The sequence below is a fragment of the Vitis riparia genome, chromosome 6 (genome assembly GCF_004353265.1).
Source record: "Vitis riparia cultivar Riparia Gloire de Montpellier isolate 1030 chromosome 6, EGFV_Vit.rip_1.0, whole genome shotgun sequence".
Taxonomy (NCBI): domain Eukaryota; kingdom Viridiplantae; phylum Streptophyta; class Magnoliopsida; order Vitales; family Vitaceae; genus Vitis; species Vitis riparia.
Genome location: NC_048436.1, coordinates 19,915,630 through 19,927,744, shown reverse-complemented (window position 1 = coordinate 19,927,744; position 12,115 = coordinate 19,915,630). Strand labels below are relative to the sequence as shown.

The 12,115-nt window shown below is 38.2% G+C and overlaps 1 protein-coding gene across 5 annotated transcripts; it reads left to right on the top strand.

The window, feature by feature from the left end:
* Positions 1-1,567: 1,567 nt before the first annotated feature.
* LOC117916805 (BEL1-like homeodomain protein 9) lies at positions 1,568-10,979 on the top strand. Of its 5 annotated transcripts, XM_034832983.1 has the most exons (6): positions 2,318-2,507; positions 2,602-2,707; positions 2,993-4,701; positions 9,254-9,660; positions 9,751-9,811; positions 10,282-10,979. In XM_034832983.1, exons 3-6 carry the CDS (start codon positions 3,142-3,144, stop codon positions 10,795-10,797), a joined length of 2,544 nt encoding a protein of 847 aa, XP_034688874.1. In that variant the 5' UTR covers positions 2,318-2,507; positions 2,602-2,707; positions 2,993-3,141; the 3' UTR covers positions 10,798-10,979. The 5 variants fall into 5 exon arrangements, with proteins under 5 accessions (XP_034688875.1, XP_034688876.1, XP_034688874.1 ...); XM_034832984.1 differs by lacking the exons at positions 2,318-2,507; positions 2,602-2,707 and adding an exon at positions 1,568-1,803 and having other exon boundaries at positions 2,996-4,701; XM_034832985.1 differs by lacking the exons at positions 2,318-2,507; positions 2,602-2,707 and adding an exon at positions 1,568-1,803.
* The last annotated feature ends 1,136 nt before the right edge of the window (positions 10,980-12,115 follow it).

Genomic DNA, 12,115 nt, shown 5'->3' with positions numbered 1-12,115 from the left:
CCCCTCATCAGCTACCAAAGTTGGTCCGTTGAATAAAATCTTTTTTGAAGAATCCATGGGTGATCGGGTCATTTCAACCGTATTTCTCTTCTCATGAGTCATAATTAACACAACCTGACCGATCACTGTTTTTCACTTGTAACAGATGTGTCACGCAGCCAAGAAAAGGGTGCCATTATTAATTTATGAACGTAAGATAGCTTCATTTTCTCTGCGGCCAAACAGTGTGAAATGACAGTTTTTATTTATTTATTTTATTTTGAAGAAAAAAGAGGCGGTGAGCCGTGAGTGGCACAGAGGTTATTACCTGGAAAATCAAGTGCGGAAATAAAAGCGAAAAGACCACCGTAAATGACCTAACGAAGAAAAGAAAAATAAAGTACTTAGAAGCAGAGCGGTAGAGGGGGAGGGGAGCGAGTTGATAGACTTCCTAGGGCTTCTGTATTGAGGTGATGTGATGACGTCATCACACAATGTTCAGGGCTCTGTGTTGAAGTGATGTGATGACGTCATCACACCATGGCCGTCGTCAGGGCAGGATTGTTCCTTTTGCTGTCTTTTATTTTTTCAAATTTTAAATTTCTTTTTTCTTAATTGTTTATTGCCTTTTGAGAGGGGCTCTTCAGGCTGTCATATTGTTAAGGTCACCATCCGTGACGTCGACGACCCTCAGGGCTCCTGTAATGCCCTTTTGCTTTGCCATTTATTACACAGATTGCCATAGGTATCCCTGGATTAGGGAGTTATTGCATATCTGGATCATTAAATACATGGATCTCCTTGCACTTAGCCGAGGGAACCGACAAAATTTGTCAGATTTCGACTGTTTTTTATCATCTCGTTTTTTGTTAAGGAAAAAGCTATTTACTACTTACTAAAAAATACAAATTGGAATAAAACATTATGTAAATTTAAAGAATAAAAATATAAAAATAATAATAAAAATATTTATAATAAAATACTTTAAAGAATAAAAAATATTTTATTTTTAATTTCAATATTAAGAATAAAAATAGAAAAGAAAAATATAAGAGAAGAAAGAATGAAAGAAAATAAAAAATAGATTTAAATTTAATAAATTATTTTATATATTTATTTAAATTTAAATAATTTTAAAATTTATAAATTTTAAATTAATTTTAATTATATTTGATTATTTTATAATAAAATCAAATATAAAAAAATATATATTTTTCCTTTTTTTTTTTGGATAACCAAGCTTAAGCCAGACGAAGTGACTACTCTCTTTAAATATATGATTGGATTGTTATTAAAGAGAAGCAAATTTTGCAACGGTCCTCATATTGAGATCAGATGATGATTAGTCATATATCAACATGCGACATGGGAGAATATTTTTATAAGCAAAAAAAAAAGAAAAAAAAAAAGAAAAAAAAGAGTGGGAAGCTGGCAAATGCCACCTCATCCATAAACCCATGGATGGTAGTATCGAAATTAATGATAATAATTAAGGCCCTTTGTTTAACGGAGGAATGTGGTGGCTTTTTATTGGAAAGAAAAGCGAGCGATTTTTCATTCACGAGCTTGACATTTTTGGACGTTAAATCTAACGCCGACGTCAAGTTAGAGTCTTAAAAAAGCTAAGCTCGGTTAGCCGTTAAAGCTAACGGCAATTATCTTCCATTCGCAATTATTGGTCTCGTCCTTTGCTCGTTTTTCTGCTCTCAAGCTTTCGTCGGATTATCGCCGGAACTCCACCGGAATCTTACTGGGAGAGCTACTGCCACGAGCTGTAATAGGTTGTTTTCAAGATTAGGATCTGATCCATGTCAGTACTCAGAGGTAATGAACTACGCGAACTTGGTCACAGAAACTACAAAATTTTCTCGCTCTTTTTTCTTGAAGTGATATGCAGGAAATGATTTTTCATGGAATATTTGTTTTTCGTTTGGTTTGTTTGTTGGTTTTTGCTCTGAATTATGAAACTTTTGAATTAAACTCTTGTTCTTTATGGCTTTATTCAAAACTTTCTGTAAAAAAATCATAGCTCTAGAGCAGGTATTTGGATATGGGTTTTATCTGTTGTTGGGCTTTTTTCACCTGGATCTGTTTTGAAGTTTTAAGATTCTATATGATGAATTGAGGGGCGGAGGTTTGATGCTGTTTATAATTGAAATTAGGGTTTCAGTGGGTGAAGTGAAGTAAGTTATTGTAGATGTTTTTCTATGCCGGGTCGTAGTTGATTGGCTTGTTGCCTTTATTTACGTTTAGTTTTGATGTGGAGGTTTCCTTTTCGGTTTATGGTGAATGCTGGGTTTGGTCGATATTGGAGGTTACCAACAGTGGAAAATTTCAGATGGTGAATACTGAGTTTGGTCGATATTGGAGTTTGCCAACCGCGGAAATTTTCAGATGGAGTGTCTGAAAATGATGTTACTTGGTTGGTAGCGTTCTAGACTTTGGAAATAACATCACCAGTGAACTGAAGGAAGAGAAGAAAGTGAACTCTCTCTACAGTGTGTGTCTCTGCGTGGGTTGTGGTGAAGGTAGACTTTGGAAATAACATCACCAGTGAACTGAAGGAAGAGAAGAAAGTGAACTCTCTCTACAGTGTGTGTCTCTGCGTGGGTTGTGGTGAAGGTGGTGAATCTGGTGATGTTACTTTGAGAAGATTTTTCGTCCACGTTGTGTTGTCTTCGTTTTGTCTATCAAGGTCCATGTGACCTCCCACAACTATCACTCTCTGGTGAATTTTTCCCACATGGATTCCTGTTCATTTCATTCATTTCTTATCATGTTTTTCTGCTATCCTACGTTACTATTTGCTCTCTCTCTCTCTCTCCCCCCTTTTCTTTCCCTTTCTCTCTCTCTATTTCTATCTCTCTTGTGCGTTTGTGGATGTGCGTCTGAACGATTATATTTAATGTTTCGTTATGTTTCTGTCTATAGACGGGTACTTATTCGTCTGTGATTATCTCATTCATTGCAAGCTTCATATTTGGCTTTTAAGTTTTTAACTTCGACTGAACAGCAGGAAATGCATAGGATGATATATCCAGTTGATGGGTCGTGATAGAGTTCTCTCCTCAAACCATGTGCTGGGTGAGTTTTAGTGGTGGCAGGTTGCAGTAAGGCCTTCAGTTGTGAACCCAAGAAACGCTAGCTAAGATCTTTTTTTGGATGGAGATGAGGAACTTTAGACCTGAATCGCATGTAGCACAGCAAAGCCGGCGTGATAAGCTTAGAGTTCAACATCAAAGTTCAACCCCAGCACACCATTTGGAGGAGTTCCCTAACAGTTTGGAACAATTATCGGTCCATCCAGAACTAAACCCAGATCTTATTCAAGTTCGGAATGTTAGGAACGGCAATGTGCTTTATGATCCAATTGTGCTCTCCTCGGAAATGCTCAATTTTTCATCGAATTCTCATGTGTTTTTGGGTAGCAAGGATGCAATGGTGGGGCAAGATTCGAATGCAGTCTCTCAGGATGCTTCATTCCCCAATTTGTCTCACCCAATTTCATCTAAAGCAGCTGGTGACCCACAAAACTGTGACAATTGGAAAGGCCTTGGTACACAGCAAAGCTGTGATTGGATTGTGAATTATGCTAATGGAACGGTGGCTAGTGAAAGCAATCAAAACCCTATGTATGTCGGGGAAGTCTTGTCAGCCAACTCTATGAAGGTAAACAACATTTCTGCATCTTCACTTGATTTGAAGCCTAATTACAGTGGATATCAGGATGTGCAGTCATCGATAACCAATCCATCCAGTGAAATTTCTAGTCAAGATAGCCAGAAGCATTATGGTGAAATCCATTTCAATTCTCCTCAACTCTACCGAAACACGCTCCAAGAGGTTGTTACATCAGCTGCAGTTGGAACCCAGGGGCTAGAAATGGCATCCTTTGCGCATCAGAACATTAGGGACACTGGCCGTGATTCATGGGAAGATGGTGGGAATGAACTTGTTCTTCTTCCAAACTTTGGAAATCAGTCTAGTGCTCTCCGTCTTGATTCTTCTGTTGCTTGGATGACTAGGCCAGTAGAGGGTTGCCATCAGTGGAGTGGTGGTGATTTGGGTGTTCTTGCAAACAAGAGTCTTGGAGACTTGAGTACCATTGCAAGTGATTCTAACGCACAAGGTCTGTCTCTTTCCCTTTCATCACATCCTTCATCCAAAATACAGGTAGCTCAGTTTGGGGAGAGATATGAGTCGAAGGATCTACGTTCTGGAACTGCAGCTTTCAGTTGCCCACAAGATTTAAAAGTTATGAGCTCTGGTTATTTATGTTCGGATTCAAAGCCACCTGTTAGTGGTAAAGGGTATGGAAATTCCCTTCACGACATAGTGGGGACTTCTACTTACACTCATAGGACTGCTGGTCCTCTTGGGCCATTCACTGGGTATGCAACAATTTTAAAGAGTTCAAAATTTTTGAAGCCAGCACAACAGGTCCTGGATGAATTTTGTAAAGCAGCAAGTCCCAAACTGGTGAAAACATGTGAGGTAACTCGGAGGACATCTGGAGATGTTAGTGTTTCAGTTCCTGATGCGGTTAACACATCTGACACTGAGGTTGGAGCTGCCAAGGGTGGCAATTCAGCTGTCTCGTCCTCCACATTTTATGATTCAAATGAAATTAGTGGTGAAGGGGGAGTTAAGACCAGCTCCTGTGAATCGTATAGGCCTGACTACCAACAAAAGAAGGCAAAGCTCTTGTTTATGCAGGAGGAGGTATGTTTTATCCATTTCTCATCCCTTGTGCTTCCATAATTTAGGTAAAGTGCTTGAGTACACAATGAACTTATATCAATGTGTTATAACAAGTAATAAGACATGGAAATTATTTGTTGTGTTCGTTGAAATTAGATTTCAAAAACCTACCACTTGTGTGTTATAGCATATTTACACTTATTTTTTCTTAAATAGAGGGAAACCAGCCTCTCAGTGACCAGCTTAAGCAACTAATCAGTGGAAATTTTTTAGAACTTTAGCAATGGTTGTTTTGGATGGTGGATCAAACCAATATATGCTTATCTTCAGTTTAGAGGTGGTTCAAGCTATGTGAGGATTCTGTTTATTTTTGCCTATTCCACTACAAAAACTTGTAGCCTCATGTTTCTGCAAGGATTGGTAAAAATGCTTCTTTGCTGGATGATCATTGTTTGTGTGGGGCCCCATTAGCAAGGACCATCCAAACAGTCATACATGTTCAGAAAATATTCCAACACTGTTGAAATTGATTGTAGGAGGAGGTATTTCAATGCAAGTCCCAAAACATGTAGGGTCAATTCAAAACAAAATTCAAGGAAATTAAATGATTCACGTTTTATGCAATTTAATGCAATGACATTGGAAAGAGGGGTTGAAATAGTAGAGAAGATATTAGTGGCATATTATTGAAGTGAAGCAATCATCTAAAGATTTGGTGCAGTGATGAAAGTGAATTGGGTGGCAATGCCATTTGATAAAGGGATAAGGCTAGGCAGAAATATTTCCAAGAGATCAAGTTTAGAATTGTTTAATTATTTCTTGTGGCTTAGAGCAATGTAACAAAGATGCGCAGAGCATCCAAAAATGTGGTAGGGCCTTCAATAATGATGTCCCCAAGATTTACATAGTGAAATTTTTTAGAATGTTGGGGAGTTCAGCACCTTACTAATAAAATGACATGCTGATGGATTTTGAGGTAGTGTAATGGCAAGATAAGGAACCACATATATGTTAGAAACAAGTAATATTTATGAGATATTAGTGTAGATTGATCTAGCTGTTAGGGGCAAGATGATATAAAATAGCTTGAGATTGTTAATACATATGCAATGAAGATCAGTAACGCCAAAATTATTCGGCAACTAATAAAATAGCTTGAGATTGTCAATCCATTTGGGACAAGATGATGAAAAAATAGGTTAAGATGGTTAATGCATATGTGACTAAGATGAGGAACTCTGAAATGACATCCTTTAGATGATCCTCTTAGGGCAAGGGGAAGGCCCCAAAATGAATATGAATCAAGGTAGTGAGAAAAGACATGTTGGTTTATGGTCTAACCAATAGTATGGCTTTAGATGGAATAGAATTTCAAAATAGGAGTTGCCTAGCCAAATCCTAAGTAGATGGGAAAACACCTATGTTGAAGTGAGTTTAGTTCCTGGGTTGCATGAGTTTGTGAGCAGATGTCAGCTGTAAATTAGCACCTTGAAGTCACATTCGTCCTATTTCCATGTCTTCTAGTTTGCCAACCTAGAGTGTGTTTGGCAATGTTTCTACTCGAAGTGTTTTCTTCGAGAATCACTTATCAAGTGTTTCTCCAAAAACTACTATAAGTGATTTTTCAACACTATAAGTGATTTTTTAGATTTTTAGAAGTATTTCCTAAATTTTGTCAAACATCATTTTTTTTTTCAAAAACACTTTTAGACTGAAAGCATTTTCTATAATCACTGCCGAATGGACTCTTAGTATCAGTACAAGCCATTTAATAGATCTTATACCAGTGCGATTTACAAGTGCTATGGATTAAGTATGTATCCGAACATATGTAGGGAAGACTGCATTCATGATCAGCATGTTACAAGTATGTGTTCCTTGCCATAGTACACTTGATTTATTTGGGTCCTCAGGTATTTACATTCATAATCTAAATGTCTAAAATGCCCCTTTGGCCTAATGTAAGTCTCATTTCTAGGCTCTAGACATTTCTTGACCAGCATTTTGGAATTCTTAGATTGATTATATTAATATTAGGCTTGATGTCAAGAATTTGGCATAAAATATGAATTTCAAGTCCTTGTCATTTGATCTTGGGTTCTTGGAAAATGCATGACACTGAGATTCCTTGGTGTGTTAATTATGAAATTGTTTCTTTAGGTTGCGTTTTCCAATTAGATGTACTGATCATCGATGAGGCGTGAAACTAGGTACTGCAATAGAAAATGTAACAAGTGAACTCAAATAGCTGTGATTTCAATGTCTGCAGTTTGATTGCTTTTCCTGTGACATAGCCCTGGGCCCTTTTTAACTCTTGCATTCATTCTTTATTGTTTCTTTATTTTTTTTGGAGTCAAATCTCATGTTGGACTTGTTTGTCAGGTCTCATGTAGGGTACCACCACCACACAAGGTTGTAAATAGCTCACTTGTCTTGTCAGTACCAAAGGGGGAATTGAATCATATCAGAATTAAATCAAAACCAAGCAAATGCAACTAACTTAATTGCCATGGAATTTAACCCTCACATGGCCTATAGTGCAAATTTTCTTCATGGCTACTTAAGCATGGAAACAAATTTACCACACAATTTTCAACTTTATAACTCCATAGTTTGTATGTACTAAAATATCTAGAGCTCCATAGGTTTAACCTTTTCCTTTTACAAAAGAAAAATATGACGCAAATCAGTATTGGTTGCAATGTGGTATTTAGGACTATGGTCTAGCTGGTTTCTAAATTTTTCACGTCTTGTCATAGATTAGACTTGTGATGGAGGGGTTTTAAATTTAGCTCTTATTCAATTAGATCATTTCAGAAACATATCCTTTCTATCTGAAACTGAATTTGCAATATGTTGGCCGTATGTGAAAATGAACTTGTCTATTGTACTTAGTGATGCACCTGGATAATATTCCAACCAATTTGAGAATTTGAATTCCCCAAGTAATCTAGACACTTTCTAGTCTGGATTTGTTTTTTCTGCACTTTGTTGCACTGGAACTGATTTTTACCCTCCAAGAAACGAGTCATCTGTTTGATATTTCATCATGGGTTGAAGGGGAGCTTCTTATTCCATTCTAGCTTCTTAGTGTTGTTAATGATAATGTAGGTCTTGATCGTAACAAAGTTCAAGAAAATTACATGGTTAATCTGTAAGCTAGGTTTGAACAAATTAATGATGCATGTGATAAATACCTTACTAGTTAGATTATATTCACAGCAGCGGACAGATCCTTTCATGATCTCATTTTTCTTTGATCTTGGAAATGTTCCTACTCCAAGATGATTCTAAAATTCTAGTTTGTTAACAATAGAAAGCAGAAGCCTTCTAGTGCTTTATGTATTTCCATACACTTTTTTTTTTTTCACTCAGTTGACTAGCTTTATTTGATCAAAGAAAAAGAGGAATAGAACCTTGCAATCCCAGATGATTATTGGAGCTTTAAGCTTTGTGCTTTAGTTTGCTTTCCAGTTGGCTTTGGAATTCAATGGACGTTTTAAGCGTTCCCAGGTATCATAAGTTTCTAGGTTGAAGATTTAAAGGTCTGATTATGTCTTGAATTCTTTTTATGAGATTTTTATTTTTTTTAATTCTTTCTATCTTCACTACTGGCAGATTAGATTTCCAGCTATTGAATTTCCAGGTTATGTTGACTTTCCAAGGTAACTGTTGATTCAATGTGATATCTCAAAGGGCACATTCCAAATGACCATTTTTCTATGTGGTAATCCTGATGAGATTTTGATGCCACAAAAACTTCTGGTTTAGAATATACTGAAGTAATTATAACCTCTATTTTGTTTCATCTTTGGTAAGAGAGAACATACTGATTTTTGAAGAGACTTCACGCTTTTTCCAGGTCTTAATCATCATTAGTTGATTTGAAAGGCAAATAAATAACTGGCTATGGAGTTGGAGCTAAATTCCATGTAGCAATAAAACATAACTGTAGATGCCCCACTTTCTCGTCATTCAGATCTTGTTGCTGGAATCAGAGATTATATGTGCAATGTTGTGCCCCTTGCCCAATCAATTATTAATGGAAAAGTGTCAAGTAGATTATCCCAGTCTCTATAGCACCACCATGGCAATTAGATATTCTCAAATACGAGTGCACCCTTCTTTTTTAATCACTTTAGCAAAGCAAAGTCCCAAGCCCAATAAATTGTCTTCTTGCAATATGTGAAGGCCCCATTACAGGTTTAAAAGAAGAGCCTCTGTGGTTGTAGAGTTGCCAACAACACTTCACAAATTCTCAACCTTCCAGCTTGTTACTATTGATTTTTGGCATAAGTTGGGACCAGTCAATGATTATAGAGTAGTGTAGTTCAACAACTATCACTCATCTATAATTGTTATTTTTTTATTATTTTGCATTATTGTCGTAACAATGGGATGCAACTGGCGCGTTTGCTATGATTGGTTGATCTTGAATCCATTGTTGAGAAATATCTGCTTCCAGGATTTTATCTTTAATGCATTAGTAATTTGTCATTCATGGTGTTTGGTCATGAATTTTGTTATTGGAAAATCACATTTTGGTGACACTGCTTCATTGTGCTATTGAAAGGTTTGCAGAAGGTACAAGCAATATCATCAACAGATGCAAATGGTGGTTTCATCCTTTGAAACTGTAGCAGGCCTCAGTGCTGCGACCCCCTACATTGCCCTGGCTCTGAAGACAGTCTCGAGGCACTTTCGGTTCCTGAAGAATGCCATATCAGACCAGCTTAGGCACATAAGGAAAGCCTTGGGGGAGGATTTGTCATCCCCCAGCACTGGTGCCTGCACTAGTGCAGGGGATGCAAGTTCACCAAGGTTAAAGTTCATGAACCAGAGCTTTCCGAAACACAAACCTGGTGGGGCTAACCTGGGTTTCCTTGAACCCCAACAACACGTCTGGAGGCCCCAACGAGGCCTACCAGAAAGGGCGGTGGCTATTCTTAGAGCTTGGCTGTTTGAGCATTTCCTTCACCCGTTAGTCTCTCTCTCTCTCTCCCTCTATTCTTCTCTCCCATTTGATTTTTGTACATTGTTTTGTTACATCAACTTTTTGGTTTTTGTTAGGTATCCAACGGACACAGATAAACATATGCTAGCCACTCAAACCGGTCTCTCTCGAAATCAGGTAGGTCCAACACCTCGGTTATCATTTTATTAATATATTTAACTTTCTAACCTTGAGTTTGGTGACTGAAATAGCACTCATGTGACGTTTTCAAATGGGCTGGCATGTGGGCCAGAATCCATAATAACACATCTGCCTTCATTTTATGATTATTGATTGATGCAATTCTACCTAACACCTGTCTAATCTAGCTGGCAAGACGGTCTTCTCATTTTGCCTCAGAGAAAAATACCCTTTGCTCTGTCATTAATATCAGAAATGGCATGCTAAATTGGGGGAATGTGAGTTTGAAGTATTGTGCCATTATGGCTATATGAAATTAATCTGGTGAAGGTTGCCCAGCTGTCATGCCATGGCATGAGATTATCAGTCTATGGTTCCTGCTTGACAATGTTTTGCAATGAAATGCAGCATTGTATGCCCGCATATTGTTTTTCTGTTAGGTGATGATGTTCAGTTGATTAATGCAGGTATCAAACTGGTTCATAAATGCCCGAGTTCGGGTATGGAAGCCCATGGTTGAAGAAGTACACATGCTTGAAACCAAAGGTTTAACAGAAAGGGACCAAAATTCAGGCAAAAAAGATTGGAAGTCCATTGGTGAAGGTGTCAGCCAACGGGATGGCAATCAACCTTCAAACAAGCCTAGTGTCAATGCAATGTCTGATGAGCAATTGGAATGCAGGGGAATGTGTTCCTCAGCAGGCACCGGAGATGATTTGGGTGCTGAGCAGTGGAATCAAGAGAAGCGATCAAGAGTGGAGTGCCAAATTCCTGGAAGCATGGACGGGTCATTGATGGGTTTTGTTCCGTACCAGCGGAGCGGTGTCGAGATTGGGGGACTTGGAGCAGTGTCACTTACATTGGGTCTCAGGCATAGTGTGGAAACTGCACAGCAACAGCAACATCAACAACAATTACAACAGCAGGAGGATCAACTTAGACGGCAATTTGGAGGTCAGATGATTCATGATTTTGTGGGTTGATTTATATAGCTGTTTTTGATGGAATTAGAATAGAATAAGAGGGAGAATGGATTTGCTCGATCAGCTCCCATTCCACCACTTTGTATCATGCATTGGCAGGGAAAATTTTGTTGACCATGATCTTATCAACATAAGGAGGCATTCATTTCAATACTTACTATTAATTCATGAAAGGTCCTCGATCCATCCCTTGAACTGTCAAATGTCATGTTCATCACATCCTTAATGTCATGGGGTCATACCGAATAGTGAATGGGGCCTGTGGACCATTCCCCATGCACTAGTAGGTGGGGTCTGTTGGAGCTTCTGACCCTTACGAGGAAAAAGAAGAGTATGAATGTGTGATGATGGTGATGTTAGGCCCAGTGGGGTTGAATGTGGGGAATAGGTCAGATGTCTTGCCCCTATCAGTGTGGTAACTCCTTTTGTGTGATTTTGCAAAAAAGAACATAGAATTTGGGAAAAAATGGGAACAGCTGCAGGCAGAACTGAAGCTATGTTAGTTAAAGCATAGGCAAATGAACCCTTGCTCGGGTTCGGGTTCTGGTGGTGGTGGGGCTTAGTTGTAAGGTTGAATAAGGTAGATCGGCCATGGGTCCATGTCCATGCCACGGAGTTGGAATTCAGACATGGCTTACATCATCTTTCTTTAAGTGTAGGATAGCAGAATAACATTGTCACTGGTATCTTCTAGTTGGGTGCTTTAATGAAATTGTGGGTTTCTGGCGTATTAAACGGCCAGAAGACTTCTTGTGATTCCAGACATTCTGTTTCTGTGTTTTCATTTTCCTCCACCTAAGAAATCTTCCCACAACCTTAGGTTTCTAGTTGATGTAGCCCATACCCCACCTTTGAGGTCGGGGTCAAAGGGAAAGAAAAATGATTACGTTGGCTTGATTGCTTTATTCTTCAAACAAAACCAAGTAAGATAAAATACGGACCAAACGAAACTTTTTAAGGCCAATTTGGTCTGGGTTAGATCAATTGGAAGAAAACAAGTTTGGGCTTTAAGCCCCAATGAGTTTTTGAAAGTTTGGAGGTTTGGGTTGGAACCCAAAATGCATTTGAAGTTGGATCATAGCTCAACGATGGTGATTAAAATTTGAATCTACCAATATATAAAAAATGCAATAGACAATCAGTACTGATAGTGACAAAATCTACATGACATATATGCTTTATCTGCGTATCTGAGTGGTCTGGTCTGGAGTGCATGAAGAAATGCATGTCCTTGGACCTTGGACCTTTGACTATGCTACATGCAGGGTGAGCTCTTGAATAAAAGAGCAACATTTATGATAATTCTGATGCGTAGATA

Coding starts and splice junctions, on each gene's coding strand:
- LOC117916805 (XM_034832984.1), top strand. CDS start 3,142: ATGGAGATGAGGAACTTTAGACCTGAATCGCATGTAGCACAGCAAAGC. Junction 4,702..9,253: donor TCTTGTTTATGCAGGAGGAG/GTATGTTTTATC, acceptor TGCTATTGAAAG/GTTTGCAGAAGGTACAAGCA. Junction 9,661..9,750: donor TTTGAGCATTTCCTTCACCC/GTTAGTCTCTCT, acceptor GGTTTTTGTTAG/GTATCCAACGGACACAGATA.